Here is a 22,890-nt window from a genome sequence, read left to right as displayed (position 1 = left end):
TTGCTCTCCTCATATAGCAGTACAGAGATTATCTACTTTGCCATGTGAGACCACAGTTACCTTGCTATGGCTGACCTGATTAAAAGAAAACTCTGTTATGGGAACAGAGAGAGGAATTTCACCAGAAGATGGTAAGATACTGTCCAAAAGATAGCTCCTATTGCTGAAACCTGACTACTGTTTGGAACTGTGGTGTTTCAGTAACTTGGAAAGTTAGGAGTGTTCAAAAGTTCAGATGACAATACAAAATGCACACATGCTGGATGCTGACAGTCCCCTGGAGCGATGGCACTACACCAGCCCTCAGTGCTCTACAGACAAGAGCTCAGGTGGTTTGAAGGGCTACTCAGTTGTCCTGAAATACTTGGGCATGGTCAGGTGGCTCCTGTTCTGAGTTTCAAAATGCTTCTTGTATCCTGGGTTTTGTGAGACCACAATGAAAGCTGGGATGGCTGTTGGAGTAACAGAGCAAGTGAAGTACTGATGCTTTTATTGATTTAACTTGGACAGAATGTTTCTGTTGTGTTTTACAAAGTAACATTTGTAAGTCAGAATTTTAAAACTAGTAAATTAACTCAGCAAAATGCAGGTGTTTCAGGGGATGAGGGCTACCTGTGCTGTTTAGGACTTAGGATTTGATCAAACAGTTAGTAAAACTCTCTGTGAGAATCTGTCATACCTTGGCATTGCCAAACACAGTGAGCTTCTGTATTTTTAACACTTCTTAAACATTGAAAAATGCTGTTCTTTCAGACAAACACTGTGTATATCCAGGACTTTGGAGGAAGATGTAGTTGTTTAAAGCAGACTGGAAACTATATAGTCTGTGTGAAGACCATCTATCAGCCCAGCTCCATTGTTATGAACAAACCAGCAAGGAGTATCAACGCCGTGTTGGGGATCTCTCCTGTAATCCTTCTGCCAGCCCCTGGAAGTGAAAATACAGGCATGTGAGTAAGCAAAGCAGAAACTGCCCTTTGATGAGGTTATCCTTCCTAAGTGCTAAGGACTTTGTTATTTGGTACCTTGTTACTGTCAGCTCACTGTTTTTAACAATCATTGTGGCATCTGGTTTCTTGGGATCAGACCCAGGGTGAATTTCAAGTATGGTGAAGTCAATGGGGTGGAAAAACTGTCCTAAAAAAGAGAAGCCAAAAATTACCATTTCAGGCATGTTGCACATATTAAACCAGAAACAAACCAATCTGAAAAACCAGAACTTCTGCACTCCTATGCTGTTTTCCACGTCCCCTCAGGGTTTTCAACAGATAAGCAAACACCAGGTTTTGTGTGAGGTTGAACATAAGCCTATGGTATTGTCTACTTTTTATAAACCAGAATCCTATGCACATCATCTGGATGTGAATTTCAGCTGCTGGGTGCACAGTAAAATGATGTCCTGGATGTCCTTCAAGACAGCCTTGCTTTGTGTCTTGTCTATCCAGTTGTATTTATCAGATTGTCACTGGGTCTTTAGCTTTTTTTATCAGACAATGCACGTGTGGATCTCTGAAATGTTTGTGAGTATGCTCAGAACAAGGCTGACAGCTAAGGAATTTTCCAGGATTAGCTTTCACACACTTTTTCCCTGTTTGGGCTGGTGCAGGATGCTGCTGGTGCTTTGAGTGCTCCAATGAGCACTGATTTTAGATTAATACAGAGGCAAAGTCAAACCCAATGAAAACAGCAAGGAGATGTGTAAGTCAGTGAACTGTGAAGTGGTGTATCCACAGGTCACCTGGGCTTTAGCAACATTCTTCCTGCTTTGCAATTTATACCATTGCAGAATAACTTGTGATTGGAGAAGTCCTCTAGCCTGAGGAGACTGGAGCATCTTTATTCTGCCTCACTCTCCTCAGGCCTTGAAGTGCACACCAAGAGAGAGAGAGAGGAGTAAGTTCACAGCAGTTTGTTATTTTCCACAGTGAGTAAACTTGCTGACTCCAAAGGAAAGTGTGCTGCCTTTATCTCATTTTGTAAATGCAAATTGGAAGACAAAGGAAAACAGCTGCAACCTATTTCCTCCAACTGAGAATTCCCATCTCCAAACCCACGACACGTGCAGGAAACAGGATTCAATGGGGTCAAAATTTTGATCCCTGAGTTACCAACTTCACCTTCTACTGGAGTAACAAGTGTTAGCTAACATGAAGGAAATCTTAGACAACACAAGGCATTGTGTGATTTTAATATATGCTAGTAATCAACATATACCTTGAAAACTTCTTTTCTAACAAGGATGCCCTAGCTGTGGTTTGGCAAACTTTGACTAAGCAAGCACATGTATTTTCCTAGAGTGCCTGTGCTACAGAGCTGTCAGGCAGAGGACCTGAGGGTGTTGGGTGGCTGCAGGCTGAATACGAGCCAGCAGTGTGCCCAGGTGGCCAGCAAGGCCAATGGCATCCTGGCTTGTGTCAGACACAGTGTGGCCAGTAGGGCTGGGGAGGGGATTGTGCCCCTGTACTGGGCACTGGTGAGGCTGCACCTCGAGTGCTGGGTCCAGTTCTGGGATCCTCACCATAAGAAGGACATTGAGGTCCTGGAGCGAGTGCAGAGAAGAGCAACCAGGCTGGGGAAGGGGCTGGAGGGCAAATCCTCTGAGGAGCAGCTGAGGGAGCTGGGGGTGTTGAGCCTGGAGAAGAGGAGGCTGAGGGGAGACCTTCTCCCCACCTCCCCTGCCCTGCCAGGAGGGTGCAGAGAGGTGGGTGATGGTCTCTTCAGCCAGGGGACAGGAGATGGGACAAGGGGCAATGGGCTCAAGCTGTGCCAGGGCAGGGTCAGAGCAGATGGGAGGGCAAAGTTCTTCCCTGGCAGAGTTGTGGGGCTGTGGCACAGGCTGCCCAGGGAGGGGCTGAGTCACCTTCCCTGGGTGTGTTTAAAAAGGGTAGATGAGGTGCTCAGGGATCTGGTTTAGCACAGGACGGGAACAGTTGGACTTGATGATCTTCAAAGGTCTTTTCCAACCTTGTGATTCTGTGATACTTAAGAGAAAGGTAATGAGGATGAAAGGAGAGCTCAAACCCTCCAGTAGGATGGAGAAATAGTATAGTGAGAAAAACAAATAATCCATAGGAGGGATTTAGGAAGAGGATGAAGAGGTTTAAAGATGCCAGTAAGGGCAATGGATGGTAGTGACTTCAGCAGCAGCAGAATTTGAGAAAAGTTTACACATAAAGTCTGAGCCCAGAGTATTTTGTCAGTAATCTTAAAATGTCCAATGTCATCTCAGATTCCTCCACTATCTCAGTCCAGAAAGGCCAAATAAAAGATTGAATCTACATGCTACCTAGCCTCATAAGGAAAGACAAGCATAAACCCACAACATGAAGTCATACCTAAGAGTCCATGGGTCTGCTCAGACAGTTCATCACTTTCCAGTGTGTACAGTCCTAGGAAATCTTGGTGGAGAGGATGTTTCTTCCATACTTGGTGTAAAACAATAACGAATGAGGCACCACTGCCCATTTTGAGCACCAGATTTTTCTTCCTGGTAATTATCAAAGTTAAACTGAGGGGAAAAAGAAAACTTTGCCTTAGGACATTGTGCTTCCCATGGTTAACAGCTACAGGAAGAAACCTGAGAGGAAGAAAAAGGTTCAAGGAACAAACTTGGCTTTATAAATCACTCAGTGTTTTTTAAAACAGAAGTTTTGCTGCCTAGTTTGGTCTGTGTGAATCTCTGTGTTCACAGGCAGTCTGAGCCTTGCTGAATCACACAATAAAAGGCCCCCAAGCTTTTCAGCAAAACGTTTCTACCAAACCTTGTCCTCAAACAGCACAATTGTTTGAATATTTGTAGACAGCAGAATACAACACAACCTGAATCAGTTCATTTTGTATATTCAGACCACAGTTCTTAGAAGTATATTATTAATCCACACAAAAGTGTAGCAATGAATACAGGAGCCTCATACACTTTCTGTGAGCCTTACCCTTCCTGCTCCAAGGTCACTGTGTCAAGCCAGGTGAAACCTGTTTTTTCATTGCCATTCCAAACTGTGATCTTCTCAGGAGTTACCATCATTTTTAAGTCCATGTGCTTATTTGCAATGCCAAATTTTCCAAAATATGTGTTTTGGATCTTTGCATCACTATTTGCTCTCTTATCACCAATGAGTTCTCCATTGACAGTGATGCCTAATAGAAAAAAGGAAGCATCAAGTATTGGGTTATAGATGGGACCCGATCAATTGATGTCAAGGAGTGCTGCAGAAATCTAACAACTACTCCAGGGCATAAAGACAAGTTGAAAAAATACATCAGAATTACTTGTGCATGTTTGTGCCACAGCAGAATAAAGTTCTAGGGGGTGTTGTGTGGATTTCCACATCACTTTCTTGAGAAAAGTTTAATATTTCCTGGGCACAAGTAGCCTGAAGGACATCAATCTCTCTTTACCAGGTACTCCAGGAAATGGCAGCCTAAGGATTATTTTATTGCTGCACTACTATTTAATGAGACATTTTGTCTCTTGACTCTCACAGTGGTTTTCAAACAAAGTTTAAAAGGTCATTTTGCTCCAAGAAGTGAAGACAGTGCATGGTAATGGTACCTATCACAGCTATAGGAAATCCTACTACCTCATGGACAAAAAGCTTCCATGGTATAAAAGAGAGAAATAGCCTTTAGACATGAGACATTTTAAATATCCCAATTTACTGTATTAAAAAAATTAAAAACATACCTGTAATTGGGTCACTTATTAAATTTAACACAGCACCTGGCTTTTCATTGATATTGAAACAAAGGGCATCTTCTTTTTGTGGCACTGATATAATGAAGTGTGGGTCTCCATCCACTGCAAAGACAAACCACTGGTGTTTGCATGATGCTGCACAGGTTCAGAGTTCTGGCAATGCAACTGCTGATGCTGGGGACCAGCAGGAACCAGTCCCTCCCCTGCTTCACGTACAGCTGAGTCCCACCCTTCCTCCAAAGGCGTGGTGGGATCCCAAGGAAGCTACTACCATCTCCCCAAGGTGAACTATGTCCTTTTTCACCTCATCTGCCCCAGGTACAGGGCATATATCCTGCATCTCCTGAGGACTGCAAAATTTGGCATGTGGATTGTAGGTTCAGGTTGGCTGCCTCTTAAGTGCTTATCTCTGTGTGCCACAGAAGTGTTACTAATGGCAGGAAGTTCCCTTGAACAGAGACCAGGCACTTACCAACACAGTCTAGCAATGGGAAGAATGACTAAGAAAAGAACCATATATAATCTCAGTGACTTGATCTTTAAATACATTTAGAATCGTTTAAAGTAAATAAAATACCTGCCCCTTGGAAATAAACAATGACCACTTTTATGGAAGGGAATTGTCTAAAAGACTCATAAGAATTGTGTAATTCAGTCTCAAACATCCCCTTCTGTTCTCCTTCTAAGCAGACCTTACTCAAACTACTCACCATAAGTATGCCACGTGGGCTGTGCTGCATGTAGGTGGTATAGTTGTGGAGCTTCAGAGACGAAAGAGAAAAAAAAAACAACTCACATTAAAACAGAATGTTTACACACCATCTGCACAGCAGATGTGACACATCAGGAATTTAATATGCCAGGTAAATTGCTAATTCCATCCTAGTTTTTAAAGCATATAGGCCATGGAATGGCAGTGTGTGCCCCTTCTGAATCAAAGCAGAGCTTCAGGATAAAGACAGATTTCTTTTGTGGTCTAAATTGCTTTGAGGGTTTCCACAAGGCCAAAGTAATGTATCTGTAGGACATAAATGCTTCAGAGATAAGGATTAAGCTGCCTGTCACCAAGTAAATGCAACATCATCCCTTGAAAGCTTCAGAGGTTTTGGCTTTGTTTTTATTAAAAAACGTTTGTAACTCTTTCTGACAAAGACTTAAAACTATAGAGGGGCAGAGATTGAGAGAGACTGAAACCAACCTCCAGAGCACAAACTTCAATGTAACTCTCCCATCTCCAAGACTGCCCAGCCAGCAAACTGAAGGGTCAGTTGCTGTCTTGCTGAAATAAGTTTACTTCTGTGTAAGTATCTGAAGATATTAATTTAGCCCAAGATGCTGACATCATAGTGCCTTGCTTTATATAATTCTAAAGGAGGTGCAAATGAAGAACATCCTCTGCATTTGGAAAACAGCTTTACAGCTTTCAGGAAAAATCTGGTGGTTTGATGAGCTTTTAAGTGTGCTTTTAGCAGTCAGCAGCATTTTAGCAGTGAGAATTTGGCAGTATTGTTACAATACAGTTGCAAATGAAGAAAAGGCAGTTTCTGTCTCTGTCAGTTTTGGTTGTGTGAATCAATTTCCTTTGACAGATGCTGTTTCATTCTGAAACTGAAACTCATGACTTACCTATAAAACCTGTGACAGCCTGTGCTGTGAATAAAACAAAATGTTATTTTAGAGGCTAGAAAGAATTAAAAAAAAAACCCCAGAAAAACCTCTCCCACTTCCTTCCATCCACCAAAACCAACTCCAAAATTTATAATTATTTATGTATGCATTTCTATTTACAAAAGAAAAACTGAGTCAAAACAGTTTATTCAGTACTGCAACCAAACAGGGCATAAACAGGTAGAAAGCAGACACTACTTTTCAGCAAAAATGTCACTTCTCCAAAGGCATGGGGTTTGCTCTGTAAGGGGGTGGGACAACCTGTTCTCACCCAGTTCCTCTGTGCCATCTCACTCTAAACTGTACTACTGGGAGGTTGGTAAGATATACCCACCTGCTCCCCCATTTTTCTTGACTTCTACTCTTTTTTGCATCTGAAGCTATTAAAACAATTAAAAATGTTAAGTAAATTTAATAAGAAATGAACATACCTTCAGCTGTTACCAGGGGCAGGTAAGAAGTAAGAGTGGGGGGAAAAAAAAGAAATGTACAGTTTCAGTTGTATGATTGAACAGGAAGGATTCTGACCCTGTTAAAACATATTCTAAGAAAAGAAAAATGAAAACCATTTGACAATTCAACCAGGTATCTTCAATGTTTTACAATTCCATTTCTTCCCCATTATATAACTCAGTATCTGTAGATCAAACAGAAACACACTGAAAGTAAAAAAAAACCTATATGGGGCAGCAAAACTGCAGTTAATTATGCATATGACAAGAGCACTGTTAGGAATTCTTATTATTGTTACACAACTTCCTTATTTCAAAATGTTCCCTATTGGTTTTACACTTTTGCCATTTTCAAGGTACCTGCACCATTCTGTTGATACTGCTGGGACCAGTAATCCTGTTTGTGAAGCACAGTTCTAGGGTGGTGCTAACAATTTCCTTATGCAACAGTAGCATTTCCAGTATTTTCTCCTATTGCTGCTCTATACTTTCTATACACAAAGAGATTTGCTTGGGAAGAGGTTCAGGAGAGGGCCTGTGTATCTGGAAAGGCAAAGCAAAGAGCTGAAGATCAATCTGAGTGGAAGTTGCTTCTGTCAGATGTTGGGGATGAGGGTGTCAGATGATTCTGTCAGATGAGGATGGCGCAGATGCATCAATGAGGGAAGGGTGGGTTTGGGGCACACTGAGTGGGTAGCATCTGCCTTACTCTGCTGAAGAGGAGCAGAGTCAGAGTTTGTTTCACACAGGCTAAACAAGGAGGCTGAACTCTGTGGAATCACAGTGTGTTAATGTGAAAAAGGAGTTAATAATTAGCCAAAGAATCAGAGGAATTGAGAACAAATTGGGCACTTCCAATATAATTGCTTCTCTTTCTGCAATATATATGAATACTGTGTTTTACAGATAGCATCTCCCCCTTTTTACAGCCTGATATATCCTTCATGAGGAATTTTCCCCTTCCATGTAGACAGATGCTACCACATCCACCTTAAGCTGATGTATGTAGAAAAATAAAGGAGAGAGCAATGTGAGTGAAATGGATATAGCTTGATTATTAGATTAGAACTGCTTCTTGGTTTGTTTGGGTTTTTAATGTAGTATTTTATATGATTCACTTAAAATACACTCATTTTGAGTGCATTTGGCTTGTATGATTTCATAATGGAGGATAGTTTGATGGAAATGAACTGTACAAAGAAAAATAATTTTGCATAACATGCCAGGTTTGGAAAGTAGATTTTTCAGATACATGATTAAATCTGTGCTCACACAAAAGCCTTTCTTTAAGGGAACATGGGTGTAACACTTGGCTTCTCAAACAGAGGAAAATTGTGGAAAATGTCAATACCTTCAACAGGTTTATCAGCAATCCCATCTTGATTGTCATGGTCTTCTGGCTTTGTTACAACCATGGATGTCAGTGGCGTTACAAACTTGTATTTTAGTGAGAGATCCAGAGCTTCAGCTGTAAGATTCTCCTTTTCTTCTCCTGTAGCTGCAATGCTGAACACAGGTAAGAGACTCCTGGCATCAATGATTGCTCACTGAACAAAAATTACTCACCAAACTCAGGATTAAATATTTTTCTTAGAAGTCATTTGGCTGCAGCCAGTTTATCAATCTGGAATAGTTGTTACAGTCTAAGAGCACTTCCGACTCCACTGGATATCCCAAAGGCAAAACTCTGCTTTCTATTTGCAATAATTCAAAACTGTTTAACTTTCAGCCTGATACAGGAAGACTGAGGTTGAGGAGGAGAATAGTCTGGGGGCTTTTCCTTACTGTTTTTAGTGCCTTCCCATTGCCACCTCACTGTGTTGTGACTCTTAGCATGAGTCTGATGGCTCACTGGGTTCATGGAAGTTGTTATTCTAGACATAATTACCGTTTTTCCAGGAGCTGTTCAATGGTGAGATAAGCCCAGAGCCTTTCAATGTAATCTCCAAATATATATTCTTGTTCTTGGAAAGCTTTTGCTGTTTGCTCAGCATCTTGTTGTGTAGTATATGATAGAGCATCGTTAGCCTGTTAGGAACAAGGAAACCTCTCCATATTGTAGGTAGCCAGGGACTGGCAGAACCTCCCAAAATCAAGACCTCCACACCCAACAACCTCATTACACTGAAACACAGTCTGGTCCTATACAGCCCTTGCCCAGGGAATTGTAAGGGAGGTACTGGGATCTTTGTTCCACTGCTTCTGTGAAGGTCAGCAGTGTATGCTACAGGACATAACACAGTTTCCAAATTCATTTGGCATTTCTGTTCTTTAGAATTTGGCTACTCAGGATTTAAAGAATTCTGATTATGACACCGATTTCATAACAGAACATGTTCAAATAGATCTGCTGGGTAACTTACTGATAATACAATATATGTATATCAAAAATACCTAATTACATGCACTTCATACACCACAGTGCATGGGGCACATATGCAGTTCACAGTATTTATGGCAATGTGATCTAGGATGTGTTTCCATTGTATTTATTCAATCCTAGGGGCAAACACTTTTACAGAATCCAGCTCTGGAGAAGTATTTAGATCTCTTGGTTTGTATTAGAAGCAGACCTCTTTTTTAAGAGAAAGGCATTTCAAATATTCAACTGGCTTATCCATCAGTTTTCTTTACCCAGTGAAGACTATAGTGTCTATGCACAGTGAACACCTGGCTCCTGAAAGAACCAGGTAGGGTCTTTAGAGAGTAGAAATACCCAGTCAACCAGAACTAAAACCTGTTAGCAGAGCTAACCCAGTCATGCTGCACAAAATTGTTGAGCCTAGTGACTGAGTACACAAGTAACTTGCAGTTTTAAAAGCAATGACTCTGTCACATTCACTTTCTTACATACACAATAACACATCCTATCACAGAGATAAAGAAATAGCAGTAAATATTTGAAGTGTTGCCAGCTTTGAACACTCAGACACTTTGCATAGCTTACTTAGTGAAAGAAAGCCATACTTACACCTTCACCTCTCACATCTACAGTCAAACTGTTTTGGTTGTTGTCTATAAAGCGCCCAGCCACCACAATCTCTGACCCATCATAGAAATGCTTAAAATTGTTTTTAGTGAGGTCTGATATTTCATTTTCTGGATAGTTTAGCTCCACATCCATAAGCATGGGATTTGACACCTCATCATAAAACCCCTACAGGATTAAAAAAGAACCAAACAAACAACAAAGCAAAACATGTAACTGTTATTGTTTCTTTAATTCAAAGGGTGATCTGTACCCAGAAACATCCTGCTATTTCATCCTGCTATTTCAGCAATTAAAACTAGACGTGTATTTTACAAAAAATATTTAAATATTCAGTTAAATCTCAGAGTATAAAGGCTAAGAAATAAAATTAGAAGGGACGTACAAACTCTTCAGTCCCACTAAGGGAGTGGAAAAATATCTGTGAACAACATGCTGTGGATGATGAATTCCATCAATGCTAATCAAGAAGGATCCCAAGCTTCCCCCCATTTGATAGAAAGAAGTTTCTGAATGAAACTGAATGAGACTGAAATGACAACATAAGCCAAAGGAGGCTAGGTATCTGATTTTGGCAGAGCTTGCAATGAAATCTGGCACCTAAATCGTCCAGTGAATTTTCTGAATGGCTGCTACTGCAATGTAACAAGTAAAAAAGTTCAGCTCTGTACTGCCTGTACTGGTTCTCAGGCCTTTTATGACTACAGTGCACTTCCTAAGTATGGTAAGATACACCTGCTTGCAGTAAATTCCTGAAGACAGAATAGCTAGAGCCATTATGCTCTGTCATCCAGGAGTTGGACTTGATGATCCCTATGGGTCCCTTCCAACTCTGGATATTCTATGATTCTATGATCCTTCTCTTCCCTTAACTACACGATCTGTGAGGTATGGGAGATGTGACTGCAGCAGTTTTGCTGCACACCCAAGAACACACTTCAGAACCATGACTGGCATCACATTATGCCAAGTTTTGAACCCTCCTTTGTATCTCCTTTGTACTGTCCTTCCAATTTCTGGAAATTCAATGCAACCAAGACTCTGATTACAGCAGATTTTTGATGGTACCAGGTTACACTCTGGGATTTTGATTACTTCAAAATAAGAAGATCTGCATAGTTTCCTGAATGAATGTATCATTTAAGTGGTGATTACTGTACCTGAAGCTGTAAAGCTGCATCAGAGTCAGGATAAATCCGACGAGCCAATCCTTTATTCTCCAGTGCCATCTTCTCCAAGAAACTGTAGTCAACACCATAGCCAAAACCAAGATTGTATAAGGGATATTTCCCTTCAGTGGCTTTTTTTACATGCTCCTGAATCTCCTGAGTATTTGATATGCCTGCATCACACCAGAAAAAGGTTATGTTTTCTTCATAAATCAGTACAAGTATCACAAAATGAAATGTGATTAGTCATGGTTGGATTTCTTAGGAGGCATTATCAAAAACTGGCTTTTGTAGTATGATGCTGGTATAGTAGTGCTTTAAATCATGAAAACATTGAGAAGTCACAGATGGAGGCTGCTTTTAAATGAGCTCTTTTTTTTTGTTAGTTAATTCACTCGATTATTCTATCCAACACAAACTTACCTACATTTGGTTGGCCATCTGTTAACATGATAATTATAGAAGCACTTCTCTTGGGGATGAAGTTTCCTTCATGAGCAGCATTCAGTATGTCAATTCCCCTCATTATACCACCATATAAATTTGTCACTGAAAGGCAGACACAGACATTAGGTTTCAGCACAGTCAAACTAAAGGCCCATGTTTCACTGAGACCTCATTACATTATGAAAAGAAAAGATTTGGGTTGGCAAGCAGGGGGATGTTTAAACAGAAAAGTACCTGGATGTTGGAAACATAAGGAAAAATAGATGCCATGTTCTGATTAAATTTCAACTTTAGGAGTCTCTCATCAGTAATAATAATAATAATAATAATAATAATAATAATAATAATAATAAGCATTGTGTTCACAGATCAAATTGATAAACTAACTTACATGACAACCTACTGGCAAGTACAGTAAAGTACTTACTGCCTTCAGTGTCAATGCCCCGAACAAACTTTCTTGCTTCATCCAAATTCTCTGGAGTGGCCTTGATTAATTTTTCTTTCCAGGTATGTACTTCACTACCAAACAGGATAAAATTGAAGAAATCGTCTTCTTTAATGTCATCTAAGATTTTTAGAAGGGCTTCTCTTGTCTATAAGACAAAGAGATTTAAATGCATGGTTCAACATTTAACACAATAGGTACTTAGAGATTTTACAGGATTAATCACTGAGCATTTGGACATTTCAACTTTTACACAGTACATCATGCAAAAACTCTGAGCTTGTTCTGTCCTTGCCAGTCCCTGTGCCTATTTCAGAGTAACTAGGGAAGCCAGCCAGTTGCAATCACATCTAGTAAATCTTTGTAGCCAAGAGGAAAAACAGTAAGTAACACTTTAAAGTAGCAAACATAGCCTAAATGTATAGAATTTTGTTCTGCAATAATGTTTTAAGCTAGTACTTATGGTACTGAGCATTAGAGAGGTCTCAAAACCACTTGGTATAGCTAAAGCAGCACACTGGACTCTGAGCCATCACGTCCCTTCCATTGTAACAGAGGTTTCTCCATGGGGACTCTATAGTCATGTAATAACTTACCTGTTCTATTTCTCTTCCAGACATCGAGCCACTAATATCTATTACAAAAATAACATTCTTGGGCAACTTTGGAAGATTTGTTGGTGCAAAGAAGTGTACAAAGTAGCCATTGACAATCTGAAAAAGAAAAGGTAAAAAACCCAAACCAAACAATTCTCTATATCGTATATATATCTATATATATATGTATATATATTAAATATATTAAATGGATAAAGAAGATATTAATTTCATTTACTGTCTAGCCCCTGGGTGGTCTAAGAGGCTTTAATGACCCTGACTGATTTCAGGTCTCTTTGGAGTTTCAGCTAAATGCAAGCCTGGGTCTTTAGGGAACCCCTGGCCCTTGCTGCTCCCTCTTCTTTACCATACAAGCTAAGCAGTTCAACAGTTTAAAATTTCCAGCTGCAGTATTTACCTGCAGATTATCTGGAGTTGTTCTCTTCACATCGTATCTCACAGTAAAATCCCCATCCAAAACAGACTGTGAGCAATTTGCACAGGTTCGCTGCTGATCAAGAGTTGGCTTGAAAGAGATATGCCCCTGAAAAGAAAAGCCTTCATTAGATCTGAACCTTAATAGCTGAAAAATTTCTACAGAACACTAAGAAATTAGCATTTTTGTAAACCCAGTAATTTATATTCACAAACAAGAGAATAACATGTTTGATCAGGTTAGGTATTAGCTTGTATCCATATGTATTTATATATTGATTGATGGATAACAGATAATGTTGTTGCAGTTTTGCATGGCTGGGTTTTAATGGAGAAGGGGTGGTCTGAAGGGATGGCTTCTGCAAGAAGCAGCTAGAAGCTCTCTGCAGGCCCCAAGAGAGTAAACACCGGCCGATCCAAGGCGCTCAGCCCAGCGCTCTGAATGACACCTTATATAAGGCTATTGGCAGTCTACATCTTACATACAGAGGTGGCAGGTTTCCTGAGAAAGCTCCTTGTTACTGATTCAGTTCTTCCATAAGAAACAGTCCTTTCAGCACCCAGGTTTCCAACTGCTGCTGTGGGACAAGGTGTACTAGTTTGGGTGCAGTATCCTGCTAACATCTGCGTGGCTTCTGAACTGCATGGAGATAGCTCGGGATGCAGAGTTCATTTGCACAGACAAGCTTTTACTGCATCTTCTCTCTTTTCTTCCCTCTCACCTCCATTGCTAGCACTGACATTATTATTTCAGAATTAGAAATGCAATCAATAAATTATGGCATGCAGTAGTCATTGTACCTTTTTCTCTGTAAAAGTTTTTTTAACAATATTTTGCAGATCATTGGTGATGAATGTTCCTTCTGCTTCCAGCTCAGTGATGCCCTGGGGCTCAAAGATATTTACTTCAATCTGAAATATGAATTGAAAATTCATTGTCATTGATCACCCTGCAATATATCAATTCAGCCATTTACAGGACAATCAGCTGAGAACTACAGATGTACAAACCCACACTCCTGTGAACACACGGTAAGGGAAACAGGCCTTTCTACACACAGAAATTAAAAATAAAGCTAGGAACAAATAAACCTTCATTCTAACTTGTTTGAAAGCTAGATACTAGTACTTTGGAAAATGTTAATACAAGTCCTTCAAAAACATAATGCAGCCATCAGCAGTTGAGTTGTGCCCAAGTTTGACCTGTATTTCAGGATGCCTTCTATCACAGTGTGTTTAAAATCATGCTCTGCAAACTCTTGTAGATGCCCAGTTTAGTAATGATTTTTACTCATCATTTTCTGGGCATCCAAAGGAGTAAACAAATTTGCCTTAGAAATGGGTATTAGGAGGCAGATGATAAGAATGATCAAAGACAAGTTTTGGCAGACAAAAGCTATTCTATTCTAGAATGCAATATATGTATAATTGCAATTTAAGATGACATAGTTTCATGGTGGTGGGAGAAAGATATAATTTATGCTATAAAGGCATTCACAAGTGCTCCTTAGCCTTCTATTTTACACCAAGGCATCATAATGGCTTCTCAAGGTTTCCTTATATTGTCCATTTATTTTGGACAGTCAGTAGCCAATGCAATTTGTCAGGCTTCCAAATAAAACCCTGCTCTGAAGCACACTGCATTACCACATGGTTCATTAGAAATATTACCATGGGGCTTTAGCTCAACTGCCAACCCCTGGGAATGACCATGGTACTCCACGTTCAACAGATGCCCAGCATTTCATCATCATTTAAGTTACAGTATCCAGTTTGATACAGTTTGCCATTTACCTCAAAATCTTTGACAAGCTGCTTTGGTTTCACTTTGATGAACATCTCATATTTTCCAAACTGTCGCTTCAGCAGTTCCTCATATGTGAGTTCAAAAGTGACTTTACTGGCTGCTTCAATGTTGACCGAGACAGTGAATTTTTCTGTTTTTCTTCCTGAAGCTCTACATGTAAGTGGGTAAGAAAAACAGTATCTTTATCCTCTTTTACAAAAAAAAATTGTTGTTTGGGTTGGTGGAGTAGGATTTTCAAAAAGGAGTAAAACAAAGATGGGAATTTTGATCTATTGCTAAAATCATACTCAGGCTGTAGAATTTATTCACGTTTCCAGTGAGCTTAATCCCATGTCAGTAAAAGCTGCAGAACTTTCCATAATTGCAGATACTGTCTGTGTAGTCAGAAGTTGTGTTTCCTTTTTATAATTTACACTAGAATAATTTTAACTTAATGATTGTTCTTTGGTCCTGTAAAAAACAAACTTCAGAAATATGCCACAACAAGGTGTTTCCAATCTCCCAATTTGCTACAGGATGATGGTGTGGAAGCCACACAAGACAGCATTCTTACTTGACAAGACCAGCAGTCTGCCCCTTTGAAACAGCCTTCTCATATTGCTTTTTTGCAACTTCTTTTTCCTTTATAGTTCCAGGATAAGTGACACCATCAATTGTCCTGCAGATGAGAAAGCCCTGGTTTAGCTGAATAGTTTGCACCTATACAGGAGAAGTTACTACAGGCAATTCTAAACTTATTGATTGGTTTGCTAAGCAGCACTTTCACTGAAGCTAGTCTTCTCAGTAAATTTAGCTGGAATGAAGACCTCTCTGCTCAGTATCTTAAGAGAATCTAAACCAATTCTTACTTTGAAAATAAATTTGGTCAAAACTGGTCTGATGGCAACACTACTTATGCCTGCGATATTCTTACACTTCAGCAGCTTGATCATCTCATCTCATCTCATATCTCATCTCATCTCATCTCATCTCATCTCATCATCTCATCTCATGACAAGCCAACTCTAGATGAGACTCGTGTCTAAATGTAGCAGTCTATGGCTCAACATTCCATCCTTGGACACCTTACACCATTAAACAGACATTTCTAACAGGGGATTCACCTCATCCTGTAATAAAAGTCCTAGCAAGCATTAAGAGCAGTTTTGCTCTAAAAGCTACTGTTTCTTTTAACTGAAAATAAAGCAGGAACAGTGTGATTAGCAGAGATGGACGTGCTGAAACTCAATGAAACCTCATAATGGTGTGCGAATTGCATATTATTGCAACTAAAAGTAGGAATGTAAAGGAGTAATTCTTTTTCCTGCCTTCCATTCAAATATAATTTTTAAATGAAGAGATAAATTAAGCCATAATGCTATCAGGGGAATTAGGTAAATGGAACTTTTCTGATTGGTAACACCAGAGTAAGTAATATTTCTGAAAAGGTGAGTGGATCTCCAGAGATCTTCCCCTGTTCCCTAAGCTCCATGATGATGATAGAAATAATTGAAAATCAGAAATATTTTCTACAGGTGTTTGCCTTTCTCCAAGTATCTTGCATGTTAAGTTAATAGTACCAGAAGCATTAGCCCAGGAGGCTTTTATAAATCTATCAAATGGCAAAGTAAAAATGAACATTTGGGTTTTGTTTCTCCCAGTTGCATCTGTAGAGATTTGTATTCTTCTCTAACACCACTGTAATGATTACACACATGCTGAAGTTGGTAATGAAGGCTGTCTTAGGGAGTTCAACATCAAAGACGACTTCTTTGTGCACATTTCCACGATTCACAGCTCGGCTGGTGATGACATTGTGGGCAAATCGGGAAGTTATTTTACTATCAATTTTCATGCCATAGATTTCTATCCCATTGACAACCTGTAGATTGAAAAAAAGAAACAAACCCCCAAAAAAGAAGCCTGCTGTTACACTAATGTCTGTCTTAATCAGCCATAATCATATTTTTTAAAAGAAATCACAGCTGGACATTCTATCACTCCAAACAAACCAGGAATGATCTGCCTCTAAGAACTGGAGCACAGCTGTCTTGCTGCCATCACCATGCTATTCCACACACCATAACTGCAGCCTAGCCTCTTTAACAACCTACCACCACCACTGCAAAGCTCCTGCTGTTGTAAGAATAGGGCTTTTTTCACTGCTTAGACTGTGACTTTTGCTCGTGGTTAGTCAAAGAGCACAACCACTTACTGCTGCCTTACTGTACTTATGACTCTAGTTATCAGCTGAGTGGATATAAGTACACAGGGATATAATACACATCTTGTTTAAAATAGACCTAAAGAATTCCAGGTGGCTCAAAATTCCATTTTAGCTTATTCTCAATTTCCTCACAACTTGGCAATACTAATTTTCTTAGAGTGCTCTGGCAGAAGGTTCCTGGAGACTATACCAAAGCATAGGTGGGACTCCTGAGGCAACCCCGCAACAAGGTCCAGCACTGCAGAGAACCTCAGGGGTTTTATGGTGTGCCTGATCTCTGGCTGGTTCATTAAGAAGGTCCCCAAGCAATGAAAGCATTTAAGCATTGCTGAAGTAGAGGCCAGGTGCCCATCAGCCTTGGAGATGAGGTCTCTTTCCTTCCTTAGGAATAACTAGAACATAAAAGTGAAAATCAACCACACATAGAATGGATGTCTGTTAGAGCTACAGAGATGTCTGTTAGAGGTACAGAGAAGACTTCAAACAACTTTGCTATTTATTCAAATACAAGGTTAATAATCCATTCTCTTGCCTTGTCTAGGAGTTTCCATCAGAGCCTGGAAAAGAACTGTTCGTCTTACTGCCTAAACCAAGCAACTCTGGGCCGCTCCCCATGTTGTGCACATTGAGAAACAGCCATTTCCTCAGCCTGGGCTCACAGAAACACTTTGTGAACACAGTAAGAATACTCTTGTCTCTATAAATCTTTCTCAGTAGCCTGGACAAAACCAAGCCTTACTCACCAAGTCGTCATCAGCATTTCGCTTCTGTAAAGAGAAAAACAGGGGAAAAGTCACTCCTAAGGTAGGAAAGCAGCTGCACTTAGAAATACAGCACTTGGCACCTACACAGCTCTCTTCTGCTTCCAAGTCAAAAGAAGTTGTGCAGAAGGAGGAAGATTTGAGAAAAGTGTCACTGGGAAACTGAAGTAAATTTGAGGGCAAAGTAAGGCATCTGAGGCAGGTGTAATTGTTTTGTTCACAGCATTCCCAGTTTTGGTGGATCTTTCATTTGATGTTAGTGCACCTTGGCTACCGTGGGTATGAAAGATGAACTGAACTTTGAGTGTTGCTGATTTTATATTTTGCTCAAGTGACAGAAGAAGGTGTTATCTTCTTTTAGCTGAAAAGCAGTAATGGATCACCTGAGAGAATTCCTGGTTTGTATTTTGTCTTTTCAAACTTACTCTCTTTTGGAAGAAAGCAGGAGTTTATATCAAAGTATGAAAAACCAGTTTATCTATTTTGTCCACTTGTACAGGCATAGAAACTATCAGGCTTACCCTCTTTCAGATTTATTCCTGCCCTTTTCCTGTTTCACCCCAAGAGCCTCTCACTCTCACATGAATAGCTAGGACAGTAACTCAGCAGGCTGACAGAGAGAAGAGATGCTCACTGTTAAGGGCTGCATGGAAAGAATAACTTTTAAAAAAAGCCATCTGAACTCTTTTTTGGCATATCTACAGCTGTACAAAAATACCATGACCCAGAGAACTGAATCGTGTTAACCTACAGCTTGTGCAACTCCATTCCCGTAAGCTGGGCTGCAAACAGCTTATCTCTGCTGGCCACAGGAGCCCCCGGGGCACAGGCTGTGCAGGCACATTCACCCGCTGCCCCAGCAGAAATGTAACAACACTACAGAGAATCTGCTCAGATACACATCTCGGGTGTAGCCAAAGACCTTTATTACCTTCCACACTTAGGTGATTTACAGCTTGGAAATTGAGGCATAGAGGGTTATTCTTTGTTTATTTGGAGTTTGGTTTTTTTTCAAGACAAGGAAGATTTGGGTTGGTTTTGGGGTTTTATTTCTTTTTCTTTTTTTCTGAGTGGGGAGGAGGGGAGGAAGAGGCTTTTCAACTTCTCTTAAGAGTCTGGACAAAATCTCTTTGCATGTTTCTCCAGGTTCATCTTTCAAACTGGCATTGTAGGGGTGATTTCTGTGTGCACGCCTCTCCTGCTTCACAAACCTCTGTGGGCTTTTTTAGTGTGTGTGTAGAGTATGCACCAATTCAAATCTGTCCTTTCCAAAGCTGAAATTAGCTTTGCTATATCTATACTGCCATTATGGCTAATCATGTCCCCTTCCAAAACACAAACTGAGGTGAAGACCTTGGGAAATGAAAGCTAGAGGTCATTGAAATCTCAGTTTGGTACAAACTTTTCCCTGAAGTGGAATTACCAACCAGTTAAAAAAAAACCAAAAAACAAATCCAACCCACCCCAACATTTTTTAGTTACAAATTCTGCAATTCTGTCTACTGCCTCCTCAATGAAAATATACTTCACCTGCATTTATTTTCTATAGAATTGCTGTTGTGCACGTCCTTTACTAGAACTATGGGTTCTACAGTAGTTTTGAAAGAGCTGTGTTCTGCTTCTGTCCCTATTTTGGGGAGTGCTCTGCCATTCTCATTGAAAAAGCAAACACAGGAAAACCTTTCCATGAAAGGGACAAGTCACTTTGCACTTGGGCTGACCGTCAGTGGGGATACTCAAACCCAGCTGGACCTTGTCCTGGGGTACCTGCTCTACCCCTCCCAGATTTGCACAGGGAAGTGCATTGAGTAACTCTGTGTTCTGTGATATTTTTTTTTTCCTTTTCATTCTTAATGATTCACTCAGATGCAGCTAGAGACATCAAGGTCACTTTAAGTTGCGTGGGCAGAAAGTGGTAGTGTCCCATTGAAAAATATGTGATGCAACTCTAAAGCAAATGGAGATGTTAATATCATCCCTCTGCCTTGTGTAATTACAGTTACTCGACAGAAAGTGTCCGTAAAATTTCAACATATTTGCCAGTTGCACCAATTTTTTTCTCATTTGTATAATAGTAACAAATCCTGCTCCTGTTTAAGGCTGTTTGGCTGTAGCAACAGCAAAAAATATAGGGGCAAAAATCTATAGAAATTGGAGAGGAAGAGCAAATGAAAAAAGGAATTTGAACTCCCAAGAAAACAGGGAGGGAAAAGAGGGCTCCCATTCCAATAGCTGCTGAAAGAAGCCCTGATTTTACAGCTTGGGAAACTAAAGCACAGCGTGACTAAAGCATTCAGCAAAGACTGTACAGTTAACTTGAAGGGACCTCTGGGAATTTACAATACTGAAGGAGGAATTTGCATATATCCCCAAATACCTCATAGGGAAAAGAAGGCATGAAAGTTGTCTCCAAATTTACAGCAACATTAAAGATTTCATCATCCCATGGGAAGTGTTTAATCCAGGAAAACCCTTCACTCTGTTAGTAGCTGCATGCGCAGGAACACAGTGTGCAAGTGCTCAAAGGATCTCAGATTTGGATTTTTGTTCAATTTTCAGGAGAATTTGGCTGTGCTTACCTGACTATGGCTTTAAAAGCAGCTTTAACAGCTTGAAGGTCATCAGCCATACAGACTTCCAGCCAGGCTTCATCACTATTTACTGGCATACTACCTGCTCAAAGGAGCTAAGGCGGGCATGGGGACCATGCCCTTCACACTACAATCTCCTCCATTTCAATAAAAATACATTTGTGGAGAGCATATAACAAACCTGGGAGAATCAACTGACTTTTCTGTAGTGTTTAGGAAGGCTTTAGCATTGCAAGACATGCAGAGAACAACAGGTAATATGGTAATCAGGAGGAAAAAGCTCCATTGTCTCTGGGCTACGTAATGGTTAAATAATAATAATAATAATAATCCATAACATCTCAAACTTGTAGCAAGAAATCTCCAGGTGATTTGTAAAAGTTAGATTTGGTATTATCCAGACTTTCAAAGAAAAAGGCTTGGCAAAGACCATAACCTCATCAGCAGAAACTGCCTGTAAGTCACTTTGTCCTGTTCTGCCCACCAACCTCCAACGCTCCCTAAAGAGATCTGTGCTCTGTGACTGCTCATAGAACAGAACTACTGAGAGACAGGACAGTAACGCACTGAGGCAAAGAATTATGCCTGGCAACTCAAGAAAATCGTGCAGAACCTTAGAACTGCCTTATTCAGAGATTTACTAGAAACCAGAAGGGCCTGTCTGAGGTTCAGAGATGTGTCTCATGCTGTACTAACATGCACATCTTTTGAGAAAAATCCTACCATGTTACTGGGATAGTGGATGGATTTCTCTGGATGCCACGTTGTACAGCTCTCTTCTGCTTCCTGAAGGCACCTTTTCACTGATACTTTGCATTGCTTTACCCCTGCTAGTCAGTTCCATTCCATACATTTAATATAAGACCACTAAACTATTTTACAATTATGGGGTGACGGCAGGGAAAATAGAGGAAAGAGATGCTTTTAAAAATGAGAGATAGGGGAGCTTCCTCAGAACTGATTCTAATCTGAGGCTGATTAGATGTTAAATAGTCAGAGTCCCAGGTGTGATCTTGTGTTCACTGGTGACAGAGCACACACAGCTCCTAGTCTCAGCGCTGTATGACCTCACCAATAAATGCTGATAAATGGCAGGAAGTCAAATCTATAAAGAATGGGAGCCCCATACATAGTTGATTACTTACCTTGACGTTTCTGACATGTGTTACCAAAAAATCTGACGATGCAAAGGCAGGAATCAATAATAAAATACAAAGCAATAGATGGTTTTCCATTTTGAAAAAAAAAAGAAGAGTAAGGTTCCACTCTGAACGATATGCATAAATATATAAAGCTTTGTTTACTGAGCGTTAATAAATAACCCAGTGTGAAAAGTGGGGTTAAACATTAGGCCTTTGGGAAAAATCAAATACTGAATTTTGAATGTACATAATCTGCAGAACACTGTTACAAAACCCTGTTACAGAATTTAGGGTATTTTAGCAATGTCTCTTCTATGTGACACCTCAGAACAAAAGTTCAGCAGTCATTTCTATGCAGACAACTGAGATTGATCTCAGCTCCAGACTCACCTCTTTTCCAAACTAAACCTGTCATCTTTCTGATACCTTCTCAGGGCTGTCCCCAGCTGAGATTTATTGCAGCTGTACCAGAGTTTGCAGACCCTTAAACCCATTCATGCTCCTCTTCAAACTACCTCCTGTAATCCTGCCTATCACTCAGGTACCGGATTTAGGTATCACTTTTTGATGTGCGTCCTGACTAGCCCAGACACTTTGTATTACATGTTTACCTGGCCATCTTCACTTCTGGAACCCAGGTCCAAGCTCCCAGGGTCTTGCATCTCGCACCATCAACATCCATTCAGCCGGCCGCTGCAATACCCTTTGTTATCCTGACAGCATGAATTCTCTCTTCACCTTTTTTAGTGCCAATGGGATCCTGGGGTGCATCCAAAGGAGTGTGGCCAGCAGGTCACAGGAGATGATCCTCCCCCTCTCCTCTGCGCTGGTCAGGCCCCACCTGGAGTGTTGTGTCCAGTTCTGGGGTCCTTGGTATAAAAAGGACAGGAATCTCCTGGAGAGAGTCCAGAGGAGGCTACAAAGATGATGAAGGGCCTGGAGCATCTCCCCTGTGAGGAAAGGCTGAGTGAGCTGGGGCTGTTCAGCCTTGAGAAGACTAAGGGGGGACCTAATTAAAGTTTATAATTATCTGAAGCAGGGGATGCAGGGGGAAATGGGCAGCCCCTTTTCAGTGCCTGTGGGGACAGGACAAGGGGCAATGGCTGCAAGTTGGAGCACAGGAAGTTCCACAGCAAGATGGGGAAGAACTTTTCCCCAGTGAGGGTGAGGGAGCCCTGGGACAGGCTGCCCAGGGGGTGTGGAGTCTCCATCTCTGGAGAGATTCAAGACCTGTCTGGACACCTATCTGAGTGATACGTCCTAGGGAGCTGCTTTGGCAGGGGGGTTGGACCCAATGATCTCTTGAGGTCCCTTCCAACCCCTACAATTCTAAGATTCTACGATTCTATGATCTCCTCTGGTGCGTGGAACAAATTCTGAGCACAGGAAGTTAAGTGCTCAGTGTTAATGAAATATCCAAGTCGGCAGAATTGATGTTACTGTCTGGCTTTCCATCAGTCAGCTCTCTGAGGTGTGTAGCCGT

The 22,890-nt window shown here is 40.7% G+C and overlaps 1 protein-coding gene across 1 annotated transcript; it reads right to left on the bottom strand.

Annotated features, from left to right (window-relative positions):
- Positions 1–473: 473 nt before the first annotated feature.
- LOC311196283 (inter-alpha-trypsin inhibitor heavy chain H3-like) lies at positions 474–22,069 on the bottom strand (the record flags this gene model as incomplete). Its single annotated transcript, XM_084269817.1, is given in 20 exon segments — positions 474–928; positions 1,026–1,137; positions 3,336–3,508; positions 3,933–4,137; positions 4,685–4,807; positions 4,810–4,899; positions 8,168–8,322; positions 8,705–8,844; positions 9,788–9,973; positions 10,966–11,147; positions 11,398–11,523; positions 11,849–12,017; positions 12,466–12,582; positions 12,884–13,009; positions 13,702–13,812; positions 14,695–14,857; positions 15,261–15,406; positions 16,398–16,568; positions 17,657–17,680; positions 22,019–22,069. Coding segments are annotated over 20 exon segments (2,700 nt in total). The 3' UTR covers positions 474–798.
- Between the last annotated feature and the right edge of the window lie 821 nt (positions 22,070–22,890).

Source organism: Gallinula chloropus, assembly GCF_964237585.1.
Source record: "Gallinula chloropus genome assembly, chromosome: 12".
Lineage (NCBI taxonomy): Eukaryota > Metazoa > Chordata > Aves > Gruiformes > Rallidae > Gallinula > Gallinula chloropus.
This window is presented reverse-complemented; position numbering and strand designations above follow the sequence as displayed.